This window comes from Heterodontus francisci, chromosome 32, assembly GCF_036365525.1.
Source record: "Heterodontus francisci isolate sHetFra1 chromosome 32, sHetFra1.hap1, whole genome shotgun sequence".
Taxonomy (NCBI): Eukaryota; Metazoa; Chordata; class Chondrichthyes; order Heterodontiformes; family Heterodontidae; genus Heterodontus; species Heterodontus francisci.
The window spans coordinates 19,914,897-19,940,548 of NC_090402.1; the positions used below are offsets into that span (position 1 = coordinate 19,914,897).

At 41.2% G+C, this 25,652-nt stretch overlaps 2 protein-coding genes across 21 annotated transcripts in view; one reads left to right on the forward strand and one right to left on the reverse strand.

The window, feature by feature from the left end:
• The window catches only part of fbxw2 (F-box and WD repeat domain containing 2), a 99,851-nt gene extending 79,978 nt beyond the window's left edge, over positions 1 to 19,873 (forward strand). For 5 of the 14 annotated variants that reach the window (XM_068012436.1, XM_068012424.1, XM_068012437.1 and 2 more), the window contains 7 exons: positions 991 to 1,160; positions 3,848 to 5,235; positions 6,043 to 6,135; positions 6,605 to 7,099; positions 10,152 to 10,264; positions 12,651 to 12,928; positions 19,382 to 19,873. In XM_068012436.1, the coding sequence (XP_067868537.1) occupies positions 991 to 1,160; positions 3,848 to 4,136 (459 nt within the window). In that variant the 3' untranslated portion in view covers positions 4,137 to 5,235; positions 6,043 to 6,135; positions 6,605 to 7,099; ... (1 more) ...; positions 12,651 to 12,928; positions 19,382 to 19,873. Of the gene's footprint in view, positions 1 to 990; positions 1,161 to 3,847; positions 5,236 to 6,042; positions 6,136 to 6,604; positions 7,100 to 10,151; positions 10,265 to 10,368; positions 10,399 to 11,821; positions 11,932 to 12,650; positions 12,929 to 13,285; positions 13,365 to 19,381 lie in introns of all 14 variants that reach the window. The other 9 variants (XM_068012426.1, XM_068012432.1, XM_068012428.1 and 6 more) reach the window with 9 other exon arrangements.
• The window catches only part of ralgps1 (Ral GEF with PH domain and SH3 binding motif 1), a 650,997-nt gene continuing 641,401 nt past the window's right edge, over positions 16,057 to 25,652 (reverse strand). For 5 of the 7 annotated variants that reach the window (XM_068012419.1, XM_068012422.1, XM_068012416.1 and 2 more), the window contains 2 exons: positions 20,668 to 20,773; positions 19,328 to 19,530 (listed from right to left, as the gene is read on the reverse strand). In XM_068012419.1, coding sequence (XP_067868520.1) covers positions 19,355 to 19,530; positions 20,668 to 20,773 — 282 coding nt within the window. In that variant the 3' untranslated portion in view covers positions 19,328 to 19,354. Of the gene's footprint in view, positions 17,501 to 19,327; positions 19,531 to 20,667; positions 20,774 to 25,652 lie in introns of those variants that run through there. The other 2 variants (XM_068012423.1, XM_068012421.1) reach the window with 1 other exon arrangement.

The window sequence follows — 25,652 nt, forward strand, 5'->3', positions numbered from 1 at the left end:
CTTAAGGACCCACAACCCTGGAGTGGAAGAAAGTCACCTCGTTCCCGAGGGACTGCCGAAGAAGAAGGAGGTCTTGCTAATGGAGCTACCTAAACAATTACTCAGATTTGTGTACTCTGGCAACTGCCATCTGTTCTGAATAAATGTTGCCTAGATCAAGTTTTGGGAGAAGAATGTGATTTACGTTCTTGAGTTCAAATCCTTTTGTCACATATCATGGAACTGGATTCACATGGAGCATCTTGAGGGTTTTCTTGTGCCGCACACTGTAATGCCAAGATTATGATGAGGCAAGTTATGTATTGCTGCATAGTCGAAGTGTACATAAGGTCCGAGCACTACAATTGAGACCTGACCAGTCGTTCTTCAAATCCACATTACATACAAAGACTCATCTCTCCAGGATAAGAATTTGTTTCTTCCCAGTACAATTTGCTTCACAAGGATAAAAATATTTAAAAGAATATTCGCAGTTGAGGATAGCTCCCTCAATTAATCACTTGGGCATACACATTTGTCCTCTTCTGGAACTATGCCCTAGAGATGCCCTCTAACAATATCCTCTCATGGAGCCAGTTAAGGTGTAGAAAGCAGCAGTGAAATTATACCTGGGATTACTTGGGTGAGTAAACCACATCTCAAGGAGTTGAGTTCTTATCTCCACAAATCGGGGGTTCCTTGGCGATTTTTGAAGTTGATAGGTGCCTTTTATTGGCAGTTACCTTATTGCATACTCCCAGCACGAGTTCCATCCTTCCAGATCCTATTCCTTATGCAAAAAGTCCAGTGAGGACTGTTTTATGGAAATACATTGGTTTCTCTAACCTCTGTATCTGAAACAGTCAGGTAGGCAAGCTTGCAGTGTAGAATAGTTACGTCTTGTGTATCGCCTTCATGCTTTCTCGTGTGCACTAGCAGTTACTGCTGCAGATATTTTTTCTGATAATTCTAATGTATTTCATGAAATTTCATTGCTTTTAACATTTATAGGTTTGGCCAATTGGGAGAGAGGTCAACTGCAAATGTTTGAAGACTCTTGCCGTGTCAAATGACCGAAGCATATGTCTCCAACCAAGACTGCAATTTGATGGCAAGCACATTGTTTGCGCATCTGATCTAGGATTGTATCAGTGGGATTTTGCCAGTTATGATATTATCAGGTATTGTACACTGTTTCATTATTATCAAAATTATTAGGGATGTTTTAAATGAAAGTCTTACTGTCCAGGCATGGGCATGTCGTTGTTATACTACTCAAGCAACAACATAGAAGTTGAGTTTACAAAACACTGTGACAAGTCATAAAATTAAAATCAATAAATTGTGACCTGGTATTAGAGCAAATAACCTTGAAAACTACCATTTTATCATTTGTGTGAGTTGGAAGTACTAAAAAGTTTAGAAAGAGGAAATACTGAAGATAAATGGTAAAGTAGAGGGTGATATAATATTTGTATAGCAGTGTCAATGAGGTCAATTTAGAAATGTGGAACAATTTATCTTTATTTTTATTTAGAGATACTGAAACAGGCCCATTTTAAAATAAAGTTGTAAGCTGTCTAACTGATTATGAGCAGTGGTGATAAAGATCAAAAATAGTTGATGGCAACAATCTCAAAAATGCAATTTATTGTTGCATTAGAACAAACCTCTAGAAAGGGATAACTTTTCAGAAAGGATAATTCTCACCAGACAAAATCTTAACAATTATAGTTACTGAAATTTCAGCAGATGGGATTTTCCTTGGCGTTGTAATACTGCAAGTCGTCTTTCAGCAGAAGCTTTTGTTTAGTTTAAAATAGTGAAAATCCTTTCAGGCAGTTTTGAGAAGCACAAGTTTAATAAATGCAACTAATTGAGCCTACACCGAAGTTGAACCAAGGTTTTATAAGTTTCAATTTTATTTTTTGTAATTGAAAATCACAATTAATGACTAACTTGCATTTTTTTAAAAAAACAACCCCTGTTTTGTGAATTACATAGAAAATACAGCATAGAAACAGGCCATTTGGCCCAACCAATCCGTGCTGGAGTTGTATGCTCCACTCGAGGCTCCTCCCATCCTTTCACATGTAACTCTATCAGTATATTCCCTTCTCAATTCCCTTCTCCTTCATATGCTTATCTAGCTTCCCTTTAAATGCATAAGTGCTATTTGCATCAACTACTCCTTGTGGTAGCAAGTACCACATTATCACCACTCTGGGTAAAGAAGTTTTTCCAGAATTCCCTTTGATTTCTTGGTGACTATCTTATATTGATGGCATCTAGCTTTGCTCTTCCCAAAATTGGAAAGTGTACTGTTAAGGGAGGGACACTCCATTTCTGGCACTCTCTATCCACATCAAGCATTTTTAAGTCAGGTATGGTTAAGCTCCTACCTCTCTCGCCACATCAGAAGAGCATCTTGAACTGAACCAAGGAAACATTTCTCCTGAGTTATCCTGTGACCTTTGAATGAGGTTTCTAACTTAGTTCCTATTAGTGTTGAATGAAGGGAAGTTCTGTGCTATTCACTCTGGGATTGAGTTGAAACCAGGCAGTAGAAGTGAAAAGCAAGTGGGCACTTGCAATTTTACATTACCTTTGATTCCTTCTACAAACTCTGTTCCCTAGCCAGCGGCTCTATCTCTGCTCTTGGCCACCACCCGAGGCTGAATTGGAGTGTTCACAATCTTGCCATCCTGTTTGACCATCTCTGTAACATCACTGGCTCTATCCTGGCTCAACTTGTCTGCTGCTGAAACCCTCGTCACGCCTTTGTTACCTCTAGACTGGTATATTCCAATGCTCTCCTGGCCAGCCTTCCACCATGCACCTTCTGTAAACTTGAGCTTATCAAAAACTGTGCAGTCCATATCCCATCTTGCACCAAGCCCAGTTCACCCATCACCCCTGTGGTTGCTGATCTCCATTGACTATCAGTCTGGCAACTCACTGATTTTAAAATTCTCATCCTTTTTTCAAAGCCTTGCCCCTTCCTATCTCTGGGGAGATGGTGGTGTAGTGGTAAAGTCACTAAACTGGTAATCCAGAGGCCCAGTCTAATGCCCTGGGGACATGGGTTCAAATCCCAACATGGCAACTGGTAGAATTTAAATTCAATTAATTTGGAATTGAAAATGTTTCTGTAATGGTGCCATGAAACTATCATCGATTGTCATAAAAACCCATCTGGTTCACTAATGCCCTTTAGGGAAGGAAATCTGCCATCCTTACTTGGTGTGGACTGCATATGACTCCAGACCCACAGCAATGAGATTGACTCTTAACTGCCCTCTGAAATGGCTTAGCAAGCCATTCAGTTGTCTTGGGCAATTAGGATTGGGCAACAAATGCTGGCCTTGCCAGTGATGCCCACATCCCATGAAAGAATAAAATAAACAAACCTCCTCCAATTCTGGCCTCTTAAACATCCCATTTTTATCACCCAAACATTGGTGGCTGTGCCTTCAGCTGCCCAGACCCTAAGCTCTGGAATTCTCTCCCTAAACCTCTCTGCCTCTTTTTATCTCTCCTCTTTTAAGACCCTCCTTAAAACCGATCTGTTTGACCAAGCTTTTGGTAATTTGCCCTAATATCATCAGTTTATGTGGCTCGGTACCAAATTTTATTTGATCACGCTCTTGGGAAGTGCCTTGGGACATTTCACTACCTAAAAGGTGCTATATAAGTGCATGTTGGTGTTGACTATAGTAATTCATAGACTGCTGAATGTAAATTTGCCCATTTTCTTTTGGATCTTTTGGAGAAACTCAAGTGTTAACTGACCTGTTCTGCGGTTTTCATTGTATTAACATTCGTTACATCTAGATACAGTTTTACCTATTTGTATTTTTCTTGACAGAGTTATTAGAACGCCTGATTCTACAAATCTTTCCTTGCTCAGCCTGGGAGAAGTCTTTGCTCTGCTGTTTGACAGCCATTATCTGTACATAATGGACCTAAGGACCGAGAAACTGGTTGGTCGCTGGCCTCTGCCTGCGTACAGGAAATCAAAAAGAGGTTCGAGCTTCCTGGCAGGAGAGACGGCATGGCTAAATGGACTCAATGGCAAGAATGACACTGGCCTGGTTTTTGCCACAAGCATGCCAGACCATAGTATTCATTTGGTCCTGTGGAAGGAGAATGGATGAAGAGAAATATTAAAACTGTAGGACATGGACTGCTTGTGCTGCTGTTTCTGAAGATACTTCTGAGAATGCAAAATTTTGCATGAACCAAAGTGGTGCAGACCTGGCATTCTCGTGTGTACAGTACAGTTGATTGCCTTTATTTTTTTTAAAAAGTCAAATGAAACCAGCATGTTGAAAATTATTTTTACAGCTTCAATCCGTTTGCTTGCAAATTGATGTACCAATACAGGAAGAAGGAAAGAGTAAAAACAGTAATATCTGTTTAATTTTACAAGGCACTGTTTAGAGATTTATTATGAGCCAAGGGTTAAAAATTATGCTTGACAAGCACATTCAATGTAATGAATCTATTGTTTGCAGTATTCTGAACATTCCCTGATTGCCTTCATTTCTTCTGCACCTGACAATATAGAACATCTTTTTTATATATAAATATTTCCATTCAGGACTTTGCCTTAATGCTTTTAGTAGTGGTTGCTCTCAAAAAACATGTTTATAAAACATAAGTAGGTACCTTAAATTTGTCCACATTTTATATTTTGGTATAGTCAGTATTTACAATGATATTTTTATTGAAATTTGCCCATGTTGTCACAGTTGTTAATTATCTTCAATATATTCTTTCTGAAAAAATAGTTGGGAATTTACTTGGTTACTTTGCTCATTGTAAGTCTACAAACATGGAACCTTTAACATAAAGTAATGTAATGAAGACATTCCCTTTGCGCTTGAGGTTGTTAGCAACTGCATGTTAAGCTGTCAAAATGGTGGTTGGGGGGGGGAAGCATGACGTGACCCATTTCTCCCCTCCGACAAGACCTGGAAATCTGCCTATCTAGTCATTAATGCTGCGACCAGGAGCTGCTATACAGGTTTCAGTCAGCGAGTATGCAGTCTGTACTGCATACATAGGAACAGGAGTAGACTGACCATCCAATGCGATCACGACTGATCTGTATCTTAACTCCATTTACTTGCCTTGCTGCTATCTCTGCTCAGTTGGAACTATTATCTTCTGCCAAGAGGGAATTGTTACAATTTGAATACTATGAGCTGTGGGAAAGAGCATCTGCAGTCTCAATATTGAAACAAACTGCAGGTATCTATATTTTTAAATGCAGGAGATCCAAGTGATTCTTGTCAGCGCTTTTCTTTTCAAATGTTATGGTTCAGGGAGTTTTATGGTGCTTTTGTCTGATGTTGGGTCTGAATTTATCCACGGTGATGCTTAAATTACACCTAAGTGGCAATATTGTTGAAGGATTGCACGAGAACACGTGACCTGTTTTGGAATCAGTGTATTTCTTCTTGAGGAATAGTTGAAGGTCTGGCTTTAAAATGACCAGAAATGAATAAGAATATTTACTTTGAACCTATTATCTGCTCCTGTCATTGTGTTTATTGAATTGTGTATGTTAGGGTTTTTTAAGAAAAAGTCAGCAATTTGCAAAATATAACTGCAAGGTAAAGTGTAAAGTTGTACATGCAACAGCAGTTGCTTACATAGTAACAGGTGGTTTGAGTAATCTTTGAGGAATGAGTATTTTCCCCTCTGTATGCATGGAGGTGATAACCAGAAGAACAGAGCAGCTCTAGTGAAGAGCTCTCTTATTGTTATGCTATCTATCCTAACCACCTGTATCTGAAAAGTATCTGCCACCAAACTGTTCCAATTCCATTTCTTGTGGTGTTGCCTCCAATTGGAATATCAAGTGTTATGATGCTGAGCCATTTTTGATTGTTGCTTCCGGTTTGGATTGTAAAGGTGAAAGGACAGTGTTGTAAATTTCCTGTCTTCACATTGTTATGCCAACAATTATGTTCACTTTCATTTCATCTGGTTCGTATTGAGTATTAATTGCTTGTAGACTGTTTTAATAAGAAATTTTTAATACCTCTTCAACAGATGAACATCTTGCTGCCTGAAGTAACCTCAGACCATCTGTCAGATGTGCAATAATGCATTTGGCTAAGGAAGTGAAACAACTAATTTTTCTGGGTAGGTGTAAGTAAATGTTGATGTATAATTTTAAAATTTGAATTTCCTTATATACTCTTCAAAATCTCAATATTATTTACATTCCAATAAGGTGTGAAGTGAATGACGGAGGGATGCAAGAGTTCAGTCAGCTTTTTTGAATGCAGCTGGAACCATTCCAGCATATTAACAGAGGCTAGTGAAATGTTTTAATATCTGTTAAATATGCAGTTATCTGAAGATTTTTGCTGGCATAATTTTGTAGCAACAATGTCACAGTCACCACAGTAACATCAAATATTCACTCGTGTCCAAAAATTTACACTGAGATTGTCTGTTTTTGTGAGTATGTGTGGTTTGATTCCCAGGATGACATTGTTGAGATAAATTCTTCTGAAATATTATCTAGTTCTAAGATATGTAGGTTTGATTGTATCATTTACCTCATCAAAGTGAAATTATCCTATTGATCTTTCTTTTCTTCTCTTAGGCAGTCCTTCGGGAATGAGGATTACTTTCTTCCACCCCAGGGTTGAGAGTCCTTCGGCCACTGAATAGTCCAGTTCTGGATCCGCACAGTGTGCCACAGGTGGGGCAGGTGGTGTTTGGTGAGGCGAGTGAATGAGATGCTCGCATTTCCAAACGCTCCTTCCGCTGTGTGCGCTCAGTGGCTGCCAAGGCATGTCGACGTTGGTCGAACTGGCTGGCACCTCCGCAGATGATGCTTCTCCATTTTGGGTGGTCTCAGGCAAGAGATTCCCACATTTTCTCGGAGTCTTTAAGGACATCCTTGTAGCGTTTCCTCTGCCCTCCTGATAACCTCTTGTCTTGACAGAGCTCTGAGTAGAAAGTTTGTTTTGGGAGTCTTGTGTTAGGCATGCAGACAATGTGGCCCGCCCAACGTAACTGACTAGCCATGACCAGTGTCTCAGTACTGGAGGTGCTGATCCATACAATGACCAGGCAGTAACATTTATAGTACAAGGTACACATTTTGTTTTCCACAAGAATTTCCTATGAGTGGAAGTCTGGATTTTTGGGAATCCTAAAAAAAAACCATGACGAGTAATGATGTTTGGAATACTTAATACCGTTTCTGTCTGATTTGAACTGAAATGTAAACATTATGTAGTGAAAGATGGTCTTTACTTACAAGTAATTGTTTTAGAAAAATAGTCTTGCTCTGCAGCCAATTAATTATAATTAGTTCAGCAGTTTGAAGGTTGGTCTTTGAATACTGTAGAAAACAGTTTTGGGGAAGGTGTGCCAAGAATAAAAGCTGCACACATCATTAATCTTAATTGAAAGGCTAACATTTTATGTGTTAGAGACGGTAGTTTTAGCGTGCAAGCAAGAAATGTGAAGAATATAACTGCTGCTTAATTGTACAGTTTAGAAATTATAGTGCATGGATTTAATTAGCAAGGATGGAAAGTGGTTTCCAATATGGATTTTTAAACCATTCCATTTAATTCCTGCAAATATCTATTAACCCTGTGATATTGTGGTATTGAACCCTGTATAGTGGTGTAATGATATGAAAGACTGCAGCTAAGGTGTATTTCCTGGAGATTGGTGAGGGATTGCTTGTAAACCTTAAATAAAAGGAAAATACTGCGGATGTTGGAAATCTGAAACAAAAACAAGAAATGCTGGAATCACTCAGCAGGTCTGGCAGCATCTGTGGAAAGAGAAGCAGAGTTAACGTTTCGGGTCAGTGACCCTTCTTCGGAACTGACAAATATTAGAAAAGTCACAGATTATAAACAAGTGAGGTGGGGGTTGGGCAAGAGATAACAAAGGAGAAGGTGCAGATTGGACCAGGCCACAGAGCTGACCAAAAGGTCACGGAGCAAAGGCAAACAATATGTTAATGCTGTGTTGAAAGACAAAGCATTAGTACAGATTAGGTGTGAATATACTGAATATTGAACAGCAGCAAGTGCAAACCTGAAGAAAAACAACCTGAAAAAAAGTGGGTAAGCAAACTGAACAAACTAAGATGAAATGAAATAAATGCCAAAAAAGGATTGTAAAAAATGTAAAAAGGAATGTAAAAAAAAAAGAAAAAATAACTAAAAATGAAAGTAAAGTGGGGGGCTGTCATGCTCTGAAATTATTGAACTCAATGTTCAATCCGGCAGGCTGTAGCGTGCCTAATCGGTAGATGAGATGCTGTTCCTCGAGCTTGCGTTGATGTTCACTGGAACACTGCAGCAATCCCAGGACAGAGATGAGAGCAGGGGGGAGTGTTAAAATGGCAAGCAACCGGAAGCTCAGGGTCCTGCTTGCGGACTGAGCGGAGATGTTCCGCAAAGCGGTCACCCAGTCTGCGCTTGGTCTCCCCAATGTAGAGGAGACCACACTGAGCAGCGAATACAGTATACTACATTGAAAGAAGTACAAGTAAATCGCTGCTTCACCTGAAAGGAGTGTTTGGGGCCTGGGATAGTGAGGAGAGAGGAGGTAAATGGGCAGGTATTACACCTCCTGCGATTGCAAGGGAAGGTGCCCTGGGACGAGGTGGCGGGGGTAATGGAGGAGTGGACCAGGGTGTCGCGGAGGGAACGATCCCTTCGGAATGCTGACAGGGGAAGGGAGGGGAAGATGCGACTGGAGGTGGCGAAAATGGCGGAGGATGATCCTTTGGATATGGAGGCTGGTGGGATGAAAAGTGAGGACAAGGGGAACCCTGTCACGGTTCTGGGAAGGAGGGGAAGGGGTGAGGGTAGAGGTGCGGGGAATGGGTCGGACACGGTTGAGGGCCCTGTCAACCACAGTGGGGGGAAATCCTCGGTTGAGGAAAAAGGAGGTCATATCAGAAGCACCGTCATGGACCTATAATTGCAGGAGAAATGTCTGTGTAAGATTAAGTTTTACAAAGTCAGTTCCTTAACAAATAATTATAGTGAAGTATGCTTGAGCTTCACAAAATTTTTCAGCCCTTATTAGGGCATGACTAGGTTGACTTAAGCAATTAAAAGGCAAAATTGATGACGGTCAGCACCATGACCACCTCCCTCCCGGTTCTCCTCTCTTCTTGTTCTCCTGCCTCCTTGCTCTCTCCAAGAGTGCTGAGTAGTTAATTCTGTTATCCGCTTAAATATTAAAATCCTGCCCCTCCCACCACCACCACTTCTGTTTGGAACATTAATCTTCAGTAAATCTGCTGCCACTAAGGTGATGTCATCCTGACAAATATGAGCTCAAGACCAAATCAGAAAGTTTCACCTGGCACTGAGAGTACTGGACATAGATGGGAAAAAGGCTGCAAAACAATCTCAGGCCCACAATGTTTTGAAAAAAAAAACTTTTTTTAAAAACAAAGTTGTTCATGGGATGTGAGTGTCGCTGACAAGGGCAGCATTTGTTTCCCATTCCTAATTGCCCTTAAAGCTGGTGTAGGTACACCCACAGTGCTGTTAGGAAGGGAGTTGCAGGTTTTTGACCCAGCAACAGTGGAGGTACAGAGATATAATTCCAAGTCAGGATGGTGTGTGATTTGAAGGGGAATTTGCAGGTGGTGGCAGTGTTCCTATGCATCTAGTGCCCTTGATCTTCTAGGTGATAGAGCTTGTGGTTTTGCTAGGTGCTGGCGAAGGAGCCTTGGCCATTTGCTGCAGTGCATATGGTACACACTGCTGCCACTGTGTGCCAGTTGTGGAGGAAGTGAATGCCTAAGATAGTGAACTGGGGTGTTGATCAAGCAGGCTGCTTTGCCCTGGATGGTGGTGTTGGAGCTGCACTTATCCAGTCACATGTATTCCACAGTCCTGAAATGTGTCTTGTAGATGGTGGACAGGCTTTGTGGAGTCAGGAAGTGTTACTTGCCTCGGACCTGCTCTTGTAGCCACAATATTTATATGGCTGGTCAATAGTAACCCCCAGGATGTTAGAGGGGGAATTCAGTGATGGTAATGCTATTGAATGTCTTGAGGAGATGATTAGAATCTCTCATTGGAGATGGTCATCACCTGGCACTTGTCTGTCATGAATGTTGCATTCCACTTATCAACTCAAGTCTGCATGTATTCCAGGTCTTGTTGCATATGGACCAGGAGGACTGTGCAGCGCACCAGGATCACTGAAGTGAGAGAAGAAAAAAATATCAGACTGTGTCATCACAGGAAGGCTATGAGTTGATTGGTTGGTGAGTATTGTAGCTTTGTTTCCCTTTCGCCAAAGTTAGGAAGTTAGTCTAAGGAGGTGGAAAATTGAACTTGTTTTTTTGATAAGAGCTTCTTTACATTTAAGTGACCCCAACAGAAGGGAAGGGAGGAGCTGGTGAGTCATCTCTTCTGTTTTTAAGTAGTAGTCAAGTTTATTATCTAATATATAGAGGAATGATAGGGCTGCACCAACCTCTAGAGTGCACATCCTGTACTATGTGGGAACTCCAGGACACTTACTGTGTCTTGGATAACCATATGTGCAGGAAGTGTCACCAGTTGGCGTCACTGCAATGCATCCATGATGTTGAGAGCAGGGAGAGGGGGAATGGGTGGTCAAGAAGAAATGGGCAAGTGTTCAAGTTCTGAATACTGCTGAAAGTGATGGTTCATCTGGGTGTACAGCCAGAGCCAAGTCCATGGCACCACAGTTGGCTCAGCTGCACACAAAGACGACTAGAAGAGCAATAGTGATAGGAGATTCAATAGTTAGGGGAAATAGGCGTTTCTGCAGCCGTGAATCCAGGCTAGTATTGCCTTCCAGCTGCCAGGATCATGGATGTCACTGAACGGCTGCAGAGCATCCTGAGGGGAGGGTGAACAGCCAGAAGTCGTGGTCCACATTGGTAACAATGACAGACAGAAAGAGGGATATGGTCCTACAGTCAGAATTTGGGGACCTTGATAGGAAATTAGCAAGCAGGACTTAAAAGTGGTAATCTCAGGATTCCTGGGACATTAGGGCCAGCTCTTGGTCAGACAGGTTGCACCTAAACAGAGCTGGAAACAATTTCCTTGCAGGGTGATTTGCTGGTGCTGTTGGGGAGGGTTTAAACTAACGTGGCAGGGGTGTGGGAACCAGGAAGTAAGATCAGCGAGGAATATCAAGGTGCACAGCATACTGGGAGAGACAGATAGCACTAGAGTAGGAAATGCGTAATGGAGAAAGTAATAAAATCTAATAGAGTTACCGTGCATGTATGTGAATACACAGAGGGTGGTAAAGAAGATTGGTGAGTTACAGGCACAGATTGCCATGTAGAACTATGATGTTCTGGCTATCAGAGAACTGACTCAAAGAATGGCAGGACTGGGTATTAAATATTCCTGGATAGAAAGGGGGAGGGGTGGCACTATTGATTAAGGGGAACATTGCAGTGCTGGAGAGAGATGTCCCAGAGGGTGTAAGGACAGAATCTATTTGGCTTGAGCTAAGGAACAAAAAAGTGCACTTACATTGCTCAGTGTTGTTTATAGGCCACCAACTAGCAGGAAAGATGTAGAGGAACAAATTTGCAAGGAAATTAGAGGTGCAAGATTTATAGAGTAGTTATAATGGGAGACTTCAGTTATCCGAATGTAGCCTGGGCTCGTAGTAATGTAAAGGGCAGAGAGGGGCAAGTGTTCTGTAAAATTTTCTACAGCAGTATGTTTCAAGTCCAACCATTGAAGAGTGAGATGCACTGAGGGGACCTATCTGCCTGTTTCTTCGAGGCTAATCATCTCAGCCCCAACAACCCATCTTCCTTTTGTGCCAGGTATGACTCCAACCAGTGGAGATTTTTCCCCGATTCCCGTTGAATTTGCGCAGGCACACTCACCTCACGTGGAGTTCAGCTCTTCTGCCATGTCTGGAGCCGAGAAGGCGGTAAGCTTGAGTGAGGCAGAGGATCCTACAGTAGTCACAATAACCTGGAAACCTTCAGCTTATTTCTATCATTGCTTAGGGTTATAAGTGTTTGCAGTTTTTAGAGTGAAGACAAAGGCCCTTTGGAGCACAGAAAGTGGTTAAAAATAAAAGCAGCTCAAACAAATGTTAGTGAGAAGACTGCACAGCCATATTGTATTTCAGATATATCCAGGATGAATGGAACACAATCTTCAGAAACAAACATTATTCAGCAAATATTGATGTACAATGACCAAGTCTTTGGAGTTTGCAGATAGTGATGAAATTCTTCTTCTTGCTCATCACAAATTGCAATCAATTGATGGAAGTTCTTAAATACAGCTGGGTTGATCCCTTTAAGAATCAAACAAGCCCCAAATGGTATATGATGGCTGTGGAAGAAGTAACCAGACATTGTACTGCAGCATAGTTATTGAAGAGCCCAGGGCTTCTTAATCCCAAAAGGTTTATGTAGATACTTGACTTCTGAGTCAAACTTCTATTTATTCAATTATAACCCCCAAGCAAAAACAGTAAAATTATCAAACCTGACAATGCACTGACTCCCAGTTTTAAGAGAGGCCTAGTTGGCTGTTTTTAAGTAACCTGCTTGCTCTGGAGGTGGGTTAGTCATTATCATGTGCTAATGAGGTGCATTTGCAGAGTTTTCACTATATTTGAATTTATCACCAACACAGGTTCCTGGGGCATTGGAAGTTCTGAGTGCTCGATACTACCTGTTCACAGCTGCCTTCTCAGTTCCCTTTTGAAAACTTTTTTTGCAGAGAATTCTTGTGTGCATAGCTACGTTTGAAGTTTGCAGGTTTTCAAATGGAAACCCTCAGGAGGAGTGGGTGCCATGGATGTTTAGAATAGGACATTGGACAAGGAAGATGATCACCATCCACAACAACACTGTCATGCTGTGATGGGATCTGGAGATGCATGCGAGAGATCTGACCAGCAGAGAGGAGCGGTAAGAACAACAGAAAGGCAGAGGCAATACTGAGGTGATAGGAGCTGCAGATAGATTCCTTGCCATATCTGAAAAGCAGTATGTCCACAGGCTCAGGTTGACATGGCAGGTGCTCAGAGATATCCACAGCCTCCTTCAAGAGTACTTGATCACTACTTTTGCAGTGTTGGGAACCAGCAAACGCTGCTCAATTTCTGCCTGTGCTTCCTTCCAGTGAGCCATGGAGAACTACTGGATGAACTAGGCGGTTTTAATAAACTGCAAGAGAGTAATGGAGCTGTGTGCCAGATTCCCTGGGTGGTATCAGGATGCTTTTCCCACTGCAGCAGTCTAACATTCCACACCTCTTTGTATCAGGAAACAGAATTACGGCCTGGCTCGGAAGTGACAAGGGATACTTCCTTCAAATTTGGTTCAAAACTTGGCCAGGACACTGGTGAGAACTGCTCTGCTCTTTTCCAAAATAATGCCATGGTGCCATTTGCATCTCCCTAAGGGCAGCTAGGACTTGGTTTAAATGTCTCATCCGAAAGACGGCACTGCCACCAGTGCGGCATTCCCTCATACTGCACTGGAGTGTCTAGCTAGAGGATGTGATCAAGCCTCTGGTGTGCAACTTGAACTCGCAACCTTCTCACTCAGATGTGAGAATTGCTATGACTGAGCTAGGGTGGTCACCTTTTTTCGAGTCTTCTAATGTGTCTGGTAACAAACTGACAGTGCCATTTGTCTTAATGCATAAAGATTTCACCAAGCTTATGTCATTTAAAAACACATTTGCTACAAAACAGTATTGCATTCACAAGAACTTTTTTTTAAAACAGCAATTTGTTTATTAACTGAAACTACATCAATGTAACAAGCTGACAAAACAGCAACTTGATACAAACCGGAGGTAACAAATAATTTAGCAAAGTACATCCATTGGGGCAGTCTGAGATCAGTGGTTAAAACAGATTAGCTCAGCAGTTGTAGAAAGAAACACCGACACAAATGGCATGTGAATAACCTTCGTCTAGTACCTTTTTTTGAGAGCTGTATGAAAATGTACAGGCCATCCTATTAGCTGAATGTAAAAACTCAGTAGCAATGTCTGCTGATCCTGCAGTTGCCTCAGCTAAACAAATGCGCTTTTATATAGTACTTTACAGAGGTCAAACCAACAGTCATTGTGGGCCCCCCCCCCCCCATCAATATTGGTGCACAGAAGGAAATGTTGGCTGCAGTTAACAATTATAAACATTAAATGGTAATCCACTATACTTTTGAGTTGATGTGAACTCAAACCACAAGGGCTCTAGCCACCCTTGAGTAATGGGATCTGCAGATGAGGCAAACGATAACCAACCTACAACATTGCCATTTAGTGAATTGAAGACAAGTAAACATTTGAATTCAGGTGTCAGATACCTTTGAGAGGTGAGAAATGTAAAATTTTAGACTAATTGAACTATACAGCACAAGCTGTAATAAAAACAAGGCTTTCAGCTTGGTAAAATAGTTCTCACTCTATTCTACTGCTACCAAGTCCTTTATATGCCAGCCTGCCATTTTCTAAAAAGAAAACTGAAGTTAACCACTTGACAGTGCTTGGAAGAAATATTACAGTAAAATGTTTTATGGTTTCACTCCATTTTTCCCCCCTATAATCTTTATCTGGGAAGGAGCAAGCTACCATCTTTTCTGTGTTAGTCTTTAGGATGTGTGCTATGGCCCTGCTACAGGTTCGTTCAGTTGTATCTTGTTGCAGACCCAAGGGTACATTTTAGCATTATTTGCACTAAAATGGGCACAAGATGGAGCTGGGAAATCAGAAGATAGGGCAAGTAGGCCTGAGACATGGTTTATGCTCAATTCGTTTGGCCCATAGTTTTCTAATCAATGATATCTTGTGTGCTAGTGTACATTCCATATTAATTAACGAATGCCTAACACAATTTTCCAACCTTTAAACAAAGCCTGGACATCTTCCCTGAAAAACACATTTTGAAGAGGTTGCAAAGGAATTTCTTGTGTGATGGAGTTATTTGGTGGCAATGCTTTAGGCACCACATAGCTGTTATTTAAAAAAAAAATTCTCAATTATATTACTTGTATAAATTTTGAGACTTTCGAGATGGCAAAATTATTTCCTCATTGTGTTTCAAACCACAATTTTACTGAGAAGTAATTTGGAAGTGAAATATGAGTAAGCTATCAACAGAACAGGGCCAGGTGTTGGAAAAAAGAGGGCACAAAGAAACATTACCACAAGAGGTCACTGAGTCACAAAGTGCAAGCTGCAAAGGTGTTGAAGCAATACAAATGAAAGGTGGCCAAATTCTGTCCATGGTATCCAGTGAGTGGATTAGGGTTAGGCAGCAGTTGCTGAATGATAAGCTATTTCCAAAAAATACTTTTTCTTCCTTGAGTATTTTTGGAGGTTGCTGCTCCATGCCTGCACTACTGAGCAACTTGGTCACCATCCACACCCTGGTTCCACCAACAGAGATCACAGCCAGGGCTGCAGTTCATTCACTACTCCATTGGTTAAAACTGATTCACAGATAGTTAGATCATCACCAGCAGTATAAGACAGTTTGTCCAGGCCACCGCTGTTAGTGTAATACAAGTTCAATTTACATTTGGTCTACCTGAATTGCTCAAGGATTTGGTTTTGCGATGGCCTTGAGGCTCCAGCGCTGACTACAGGACTGCAGCACTCCTGTGAACTGTTTCCAAACCCCTCTGTTAATCCAGCATTCTCACCTGTGAGAAAGCACCTGGCTCTTGTTCAGTCCCCTTCAAAACGCAACTGAGACTGGGGCAGAGGTTTATGGGCAATTGCAGGTGCTAACCAGTACCTTTCCTCTTTGTGGAACACCAGAAGTAACTGTGTATTTTACTTCCATACAGTGCTAAATTCTGAATTTTGATTGATTAGATAGAAAATACTGAAAGGAGGAACATTCCAACTCCTGCACAGAAAAATCTGAGCAATTTTTCATCTCCCACCACACTATGAACGAGTTTGTTAGTCCTGCCTGTGCCCAACCTCTGGAAATGGCAGGCAGCACAGCCTACTTTTAGTTGATAGAATGAACAGTTCAGCTTATCTGACAAATATTTAAAAATAAATTAACTCAATGTTGTCGAAATAGAATACTTTATGTGGAAATCATGAGATACAGCTAAATGCACAGTGACAAGAGTATTTTACAAGTTGTAACACCATGGAGGTTCAGATAATGTTGAAAAACCATTCAATTTTCATTCAGGTTGACTAAAGCCATGGGAACCCTGCTTGTGTTACATACCTTGTCTGTATATTAACTACTAAATTCAACCTTTAAATAATACACAACAAATAAGGACCATCATACATTACATACTTATTGCAACATTTATGCAAAAGTAATTTGAATTGTATCATGAAATAGTTACTCAGAAGCTGAAGATAGTGTTAGAGATGCTGGAATCAAGTTGAATGGCAGAATAAAATGATGGACGTTATCCAAAAAGTTTATCTTTAGTTGTAAACAACAGTATTATAAATGGCATAACCTGATGTAAAGCTCACATCCAGCATGATAAAGCAGACATATTATTCACTTACCACAGTTGATTGGCTGTATAATGGTTTCTTTACCTGGTAGTGCTGTATGGACAGAAAGCTTCTCCATAGGGAGACATCATCCTCACACTGCTCTGATGAACCTCTTAGTGGCCAGTTAGAGATTGGCACTGCCAAAGACCTTAGAGCACAGCAACCACCCATCCTCTGAACTTAGAAACACTGCTTGGCATGGGGTGGGTTGCTGTTGGCAGCAAGAGTTTGATTGGGGGGGGGGGGGGCGGGTGTAGAGATCAAGAGATAAAAATTGGTTTGGGGAGGACATGAAGTATTAGGTTTACTTGAATGGCCCAATGGGTTCAAACTTCACCAGTTGAGGATTGCTAGAACAGTAAAAGAACTTTCACCGATGCAGACAATTTTGAGGCAGAGTGCCAAACAATTCAGTGCACTTCATTTAAAAAAAAAACTGTTCACTGATTTACTATTCTAAACGCCACTCAATGCAGCCTGTTAACACTGTCAGTAGCATGTTTTGTGCATTAGAAAGTTAACACCCAACATGGGCTAAAAATTGTTCCATTACAATAAAGCAGCTTAAGAATAAAAACAAACATTTAAAAAAAATTTAGGCAGCAGTTATTACGCACAGTTCCTTGGTCAACAACTGTGCTCCTTGCAGTGTAGTCAGTTTGTAGTTTCGCTATTGCTAAAACTGTGCCCAACGTCTGCGGCCGCTACCATTAATTAGGAGCAGTTGTTCACTTCCTCATCCAAGACGTACCAAAATTATTTCAGGATCACATAGTAAGCTTCAAAAAAAAAAAGTGCTTCAGTATTCAACGCTGGCAGTTGATGCACAAATTTCTCCTCGAGAGATTGTTTTTTTTCCTTCATGTTTTTTGTTTTTAATCCACTTAAAAGTATTGTTTCCCCATTGCTTGGGTTGGCACTTTGATCACATCACATGTACTGCTGGATCCATATGTTCACTCAAATGTCATAAGGTTAGTGGGTATCTGAAAGTAGACCGGAGGGTAAACACATGAGTCAAAGGTGTTCTGCTGTCTCCTGACACCACTTACATTACTGCACTACTCCCTAGAGACATGTGGATCCCAGAAGCTTGCGGTAAGATAAACAAGTCAGCATATGTGCCTCCTGTGGGATGGTAATGGCAACAGCAAAGGCAATGGCTGCAGTTGGCAATACTTGGCTGTCATCTCATCCCCAGCCAGCAATGCAGCTTTAACATTACTTGCTAGTGTTGCCAACCGTTTCCGAATCCACCCCACAGTTTAAATGCTGTGAATTTAACACAGACTATTATTCCCACATAAAAGTAATTTGATTTGTCAAATTAAAGGAACTCGGCTTGCTCAATCACTTTCACCAGGTGAAGCAATAATATTCACATACATAATAACATGCTTTCCCAACTTCATGTGCTGAAATGGAGTGTGATACATCATTTTAAACTAAAAACCAGGCAGCTACTGTATTAAGAAAATTCAACAGACACAATTATTTCTCTTAAATAATACGTCAACTTATCTTCAGTTTTCATAGGCAATGAGCACATTGAGAGATTCTTAATGTGACCAGGATTATTAATCGTCAATGGAACTAGCACATTCCAAGATGGTCTGAATTCATGTGTCAATTCAGACATTTGCTTTGTAAATATGACAGAGTAAACTCGAAGTTCAAATCCGAAATCAGAACCAATTTGTTTGAGATCTGGATCTTGCGTTCCGAAAAGATGATGATCACTGTTAACCCATCTTCTTGTGCAAATGTACCCATTTCAGTCAGTGGACTGGATTTTGTGCTGGAGGCGTGGCTCCCGGTACTGGGCCAAAAAGGTAGGGGGAGCCCCGCCTCCTCCTTTTTGTGTCCCCCTGGAGTGATCCTCCGGTGTTTTTGATTCAAAGTTTTAGCAGGCTGGATTCCGGTCCCTTTAAAGAATTTAAAAGGACAAGGATTCTGCCTCCAAGGGCTGCCAGCTCAGCAGTATCGGCAGCGCCACCAGGAGTGGTGGCCACTGCCTGTACTGCAGAGGCCTCGGACCCAGGCCCAGCACTGGAACCCCGGAACAGAGGGTCGCCCAGGGCCAGTCTGAAGGCGAGGGGGGATGGGTGGGTGGGTGGGTGGGTTGAGATGATCGTTTAGTCCGGGGGAGCGGGGGTCCCAGGGAGTACGTTTTACCCAGTAGGTGTCCTCTGTGGGCCACAAATTGTCCACGGAGAGGAATCCATCCCCCCCCAGCCCGTCACTGGGAGATGGGCCCTCCTCCCCACCAAGCCCCCGCCACTTGTCAGTACCTTCCACATTTTTAAAAAATGTTTTGTTTAGCTGCTTTATTTGTTATTTCAATGGCTTGGACACCACCTACTGCATCCGTGAACGAGCAAAAGGGCCAGGACAATTTTATGATTAACCAAGGAATAATGACTGAAACAGGCACACTGGCCTCAATTTTAACTCCCCCTGCCTGGTGGAAAGCTGAGCGACATGTTCCAGTTTTTCCTGCTCCCGTCTGGTCCACTGTATTTTCAAATTACAGACAGCAAGGACACTCAGCCCAAGGCCGCAGGGTCCTCTGTAAATATGCAGGTCAGGCTCTGATACATTATTGAGGCCTAATTTGCCATGCTAACCTGAGGCCTGAGTAGGAACAGTTTTCCTCACCAGGACAAACCTGCAAACAGCGGCCAGGGCCGTACCAAGACAAAAAGCCGTGTTTAATAAATACAGACTCTACAACATAATGGGTAATAAAACTGTGCAGATATATTTATGTGCTTCATTGTATGCCAAAACTCTCAAGATTTGTGTGAACTGGGTTAATTTTCTTTGCTTAATTCTACAATTTAATGTGCCAATTTAACCTCTTTTAGGCAGTTACCAGTGTATTCACTTTGGACTACATTTTGATGCCAACTGGATGGTCCTACCTGCGGCCTATTGCTTTTGCATGCATCATCCAAGTGCTTGTGCCATAATATTGCATGGAACCTTGAGCTGGTCTGGAACTTGTAAACATTACCTGCAAATGAAAAGCAGTCGTGTAGTCACAACGACAACTTGCAATTATGTAGTAAAATATCCTACGGGGTCTCATAAGAGCAATCAACAAATGACAGTGTTTAAAAATGAATTCTGTTTAAATATGTATAAACCAATTTTGTGTGACAACAAATGATGCACTGAGCAAATATGTGTTTCAAAAATACTGCACACTGCTGTTGAACCTATTTAACTTGCGGCCTTTTACTATGCAGTCTAAGTAGTAGTAGAAGTATGAGGGCATGTTTGTATTAAAATAAACACAGAATTATCTCATTGTGACTTTAGAAAGTTGCTCCATTTCAATAAATTTATTTCGTCCAGTTAATGTTCAGCTGAGAATTTTGTGTAACAACATTTTTTCGTTGCAGATTTTATGGTCAAGACTTTGAGTTCCAAAAAGGGTTTGTCTCATTGTACATCAGACACTTTATGCTGCTCTGTGATAGACAGGGTTGGGAGTCCCTGGCTGGATGTTCCCAGGCTAAATCCAGGTACTCCAGCAATTACTACCAGGAGGCGAGCAATACTCCACGACACATTGCTTTAAAAGAATTAAAAGCTTTAAACAAAACTCAGTCTATTATTTTAAAAAGCAGATAGGTTTTAGTATTCTGTTTCTGATGTATTCCTTGAATATTAAATCAAGGAATATTGGATCACGCCAAACAGACTTTGGTTTGGGAAATATCCCAGCAATTTTCAGTTAACTCTGATTGGAATCTACAAGTAAGATAAACAGTGGCTGGCAGAAGATCTGTAACACAATTATCTTCAGATCAAAGATGTGAGCACCGAATCATTAACAGCCAGGACAGAATTTCTGTTGCAAGTGAACAAGTAGCATCTTCAGACAGAATTGTGTATTTGCTCTACCAACACGCACTCACACAAAGACAAAATATATCTTCCCCCAGCTTCCAAAAGTGGTTTACTTTTGCCATCCTTTGCTAAAACTTCATATGAAGAAATATGGAAATATCTTATTTCACGACACAGGTTGAAGGCCACATTTGCTGCTGTATCAATGAGGCTCATTTCTCAAGAAAAGCTCCAGTCTGAGCCCATATGTAAAGGATTTGAGAGAATGGGCCCTTTTTCTCATTCTGTTGCTCACCTTTATCAGGATCACTTAGTTGAAAGATATCTGGGTGCTCTGGGTCATCAGGTAGAACCACCATCCACCCTGCTATAGACACCTTCTTACTCGGTGATGATTTGAACTGTTTGGAAGATAGTAAAGTACAGATTTTTAAAAATTAAAACCAGAAATGTTAAGCAAAAATTTCTCAAACAATAGCTTAAATGCTACACACTGCTTAATATAGCACAATTAAAAACTGTAGATAGATGGAGTACTAAATGGATTTAATATTACATTACTAATATCCAGCCCAACATCATTTGTGCCCCTATGGGTTAGAAATTCTAGCCAGTAAAAGCATTTTCACCAGTGGGAACTGGACAAGCGAGGACCAAAAATCATGAATCACGGAACTCATCATCGACCTTGCCAATTTTTATTCAAATGAAGGCATACTGAGGCAACCCCCAAGTTCCCAGTTTTTCCAACACTGCTTACTCACTTAAAATGGGAACTAAAAACCAGCAAGTTACTCAGTTTTCAAGAAAGGATAGCTCAAAAAGCTAAATGGTACCAGAGCTACACTTACTTACATTTTCCACTAAACGATCGGTAATATCTTTAAGCCACCTGGCAATCACAGAACAGAACTGGCTCCACAACTCAAGTTGAAGATGAAGGTAATTGTAGAGCATTAAGATTTGCTACAAGGGAATCTGTGCCAACCTGCACTGTGGGATGGCATGGTCACTTATGCACTCAACTGTAATACCTCTAACTCTTTCCAAGTTAGCATCTTCAGCATCAGTTGATTTGCCACTCACACACATACCAAACATTAGGGTGTACCTGTTCTGATCAAAGATACATTGCATTTCTCCAATTTGCTTATGAAAAGTTCTTAGTTTTTCATTACTAATTTGTTAGTAGTGCATGCAACTTAAAAAAAAAAGCTTTAGACAACAGAAAGATGATAGGTGAAAGATTTCCAGATTTAAAAAGTCTAGCCGGAAACGGGTTCTCTCTAAAAATCCAGCACATGCTTTGTTGAAAAGCTACTTAAAATAAAATAACTTGCAGTCAAGAGCTGTTAACCATCTTTATATAACCAAACAAAACATAACAGAAGCATTTCTCTCTTAATTTCTCCTCTGCATATGCTTGCTCAGGTCGCTAACTTACTGTATACTCAGCTCTGCTCGCCGACTTCTACAGAACCTTTAAATTAACCATGTGCTCGATACATATGTATAGCCTCCAGGAAACTTTCTCCACTACCCATAGTCACACACCACACATGGACTGCAGCAGTTCAAGAAGGCAGCTCACGACAATTAGGGATGGGTAATAAATGCAGTCCTAGCCAGCGAAGCCCGCATAGAAACAAAGAAAAACATCCCATGAACAAATTTTAAAAACATAGCAATGTGCCACAATGTTGGACCAACACAGGTGTCAATCATTTAAAAATTTCCAGAAGTTCCTTATAACTTTTGAGATTATTTTGTTACCAAATAGTGGATGTGCAAGAATCTCCAAATCAACCTACCAAAAAATCCACACAAGCACTCAGCACATAGTTTCTGTCTGCCTGATATCGAGTGCACACACTGTTCATTATGGCCTGGAGTTTGCAGTCGCAATGACGGCAAAACTGTCAGAGTTCAACATTACTACCCCACTGAAGCTAACAGCAACTTTAGGAGTCCATACATGTGCAGAATAGCATGGAAATCAAAAAGCTGCTTTTAGCGATTCTATGCTTGTTCAGAGGGTACACAGTTGAGGTACCCCAACCCCAGACTGCAATCCCGAAGTAATCAGTGAATTGACAAAAAATTCCACTTTCAGGCTGTTAGCCCTGCTGTAAAACCCCTTGAAAGACTTGCACCTTGTTGAATGAGGTGTCATTGTTTTCTTTTTTTAAACAGTGTACTAACTTCATCATTACTGCTGAACACCCTCACTGGCCAGGAAAAGCTAATTTTATATTTATGGAATGTCAAATTTCTCCATTACGATAAAATATTCGACATCTTTTTAAAATAATTTTTTTTTAAGTTTGTAATGATATTTTGGCTTCTATCTTAATCCATTCATAATCATTCATTTTGTTATCTGAAAATTTAAATTAAAAAAGTGAAGGGATTCAGTGCTTTTAACTTCCTAGTTAGCAGTGTGTGAGAATACTTCAATCTGATTGGCTGCTTACCCTGCTTGCCGACAACATTGCTGCCTGGATACCCCCTTGACTTGGTGGCAGATTTTAACTGCAGTTGGGAAAGGGGAAATGCACACCAGAGATAGCTTGAGGTCAGTGGTGAGTGTCCTTGTTTTGCCACTGAGGGGGGGTTGGGGGGGGGGGGGGGAAAAAGAGAAGCGGGAAAAAGAGGAGGGCGAGCGAGACCCAGCCTAAAAGGATACATTACACTTCCCAGAGTGTCAGGCCTTTCATGTCAATCCTATTCATTACATGATCCACCATGTAACCTCTGTAATGTTAAGTGTTGGGGGATGCAAAAATGTATAGCCAATTTCAGAAAAAAGTTTGAGAAATTCCTCCTTAGGTCAATCAAGTAAGCTCCAGGAGACCATATATACACATCACTATATATTTAAACTAACCTCTCTCCAAATTTGCTTCAGAATTTAGGACAATGTAAGACCAGGAATGATCAGCTCCATTCGGAAGGTCAGTGATCTTGGGCTTTGGGGCTTACCTTGCCCCCACCCCCATAAAGTGTGTACAGAAGGTTCAGAATGGTGTGCTGTAGCTGCTGCTAAATTAAATGCTTTGAGCAAACTTTCACTGCCCAGCACGATATGGAGACTGAGACACTGATCACAGAGGCACAGGCACGACCTACTGTACCAATAGTGAGGACCATACTGAGCAGCAGTTCTCAAAAAGTTCTTCTTTCTTGCTTTATTTTCCTTTTATCTGAATTTTCTTGTGGAATGAATTTTACCCACTTTCTCCTTTTATCTCAATGCATTTTCAAAGGAATCCTAATAATTTTTTGCTGCTGTTACCAAAGTCTGATTTCCACCAGGCTTGGATGGGATTTTGATCAATCACCTGAACATTACCTTTTACCCATTAGATCATTCTCCAATTTCTTCCTTTGTTTTCATCTCCGGGACATTGCATTGTGTCCAGTAAAACAGTCTCACCATCACTTTTCTCCTCAGTTACAGATTCTATTCCCTCAATTCTCACTAAGGATGCTCCCACATACTTTAATGTGATTCTTCAGCCCTGTTCAAAATTAATGTTGCTGACAGTCTGAGTGTTACAACAGATGGTACTGATCTATGGAACTGCCATCAGCAGGCGACAGTGCACAAAAGGACGACAGCAAGGCCAACACTAAGCACCTTTGCTCGATCGCCACAGCTGTCAACACACAGAAATGGCAGATAGTCGTGAGAAAGATTAGCTGCACTCCTAGAGCTTAGACACATGGACTCAGATAGCAGGAGGTCACATTTGAAAAATGTCACTAGCATTTGAAACTAGGCTTTATATTGCCTGCAGTCACCAGCTTGCTTTCATTAACTGCTGTCGCTGGCAAAAACAATGCGTGAACTTGTTTTGAATTCAGCCGATTCTGTTTTCTGGAAAAATAAATCCAACAAATGAGTTCCCTGCACGAGCTACATTTCAAACACAACCTCACTGCTTATTATTCTGTCAAAAAAGCAACTGAAATTATCAACACATGCCCTCATGAAAATATGAATCCAAATATGAGCATGGATTGTGCATTCAGATTAGTTAGAACTGATGTACAGGCTGGTCTTGATATTTTACCACTAAACACTCATGCACTTTGGAGTTTCGGCGCAAATCTAACTCTCGCATCTCAAACATTGCTCTTTGTTCCAACCCTGTAATCACGTTTCACTCTCTCAAAGCTCGCCAACTTGGCACTGAGATTGGTTGTACTAAGCACGTGTGCATGGCTAAAACTACTTTGGATGCTTTCAAAAGTTCTCCCGTTCAGCCGAAGGTGTTGTACTTTATTTCTGTAAAAGCTGATGGAGCTGGTTCATGAATGCTAAGGACATCTCCTGTCTCCCAGATCACAATTATAAATAACCCTCACCTGAAGAGTAAGCAGAAATGTGAGGAATATTCGAGAAGTTGAGTGAGTGAGTTAAAGAGCATGAATTATAGTAAGGGGAGACAAAGGCAAGTAGTAACAGGGGAGTAAGATTTTACTGCAACAGTCAATACCACTAAATGCAGGTCTTTGATGGTTTAAGTCAACCCGTACACAGGTCCTGATTGTACTTGAACAACATGCTCACCTGGGGTTGCTTTTGTATTAGATATTGTTTCAGTGAAATGCATAATGACATTTATCTGGTGGATTATCATTGCTCATACTAATTGTCATGTTTTCGTGCCAAGCTTTGAGCAGCACAGTGGCGAGCACCGCAGCCTCACAGCTCCAGCTACCCGGGTTTGATTCTGGGTACTGCCTGTGTGGAGTTTGCAAGTTCTCCCTGTGACCGCGTGGGTTTTCGCCGGGTGCTCCAGTTTCCTCCCACAGCCGAAGACTTGCAGGTTGATAGGTAAATTGGCCATTGTAAATTGCCCCTAGTATAGATAGGTGATAGGGGAATTGAGGGAAGGTGGGGATGTGGTAGGAATATGGGATTAATGTAGGATTAGGATAAATGGGTGGTTGATGGTTGGCACAGATTCGGTGGACCGAAGGGCCTGTTTCAGTGCTGTATCTCTAAATAAATGATGAGAGGGCTGTCGTCACCTTGTGGACTGCTGTGATTATTCTATTTTGCATATAATACTTTATTTCTGAAAAATGATTTATCCATGTACTTACTACTTGAGGGTAAAGGTATTTAAGTGAGCGTGTTCCTTTCCTTTTAATGATATTCTATAACAAAACGACCCTTCAAGTCAGTCAGAAGGCTTATGAAGAAAGCAAAAATGAGCTAAGGTTGACTTGCTTTCATTAGCCACGAAACCTGGTGATATTAATTATAAT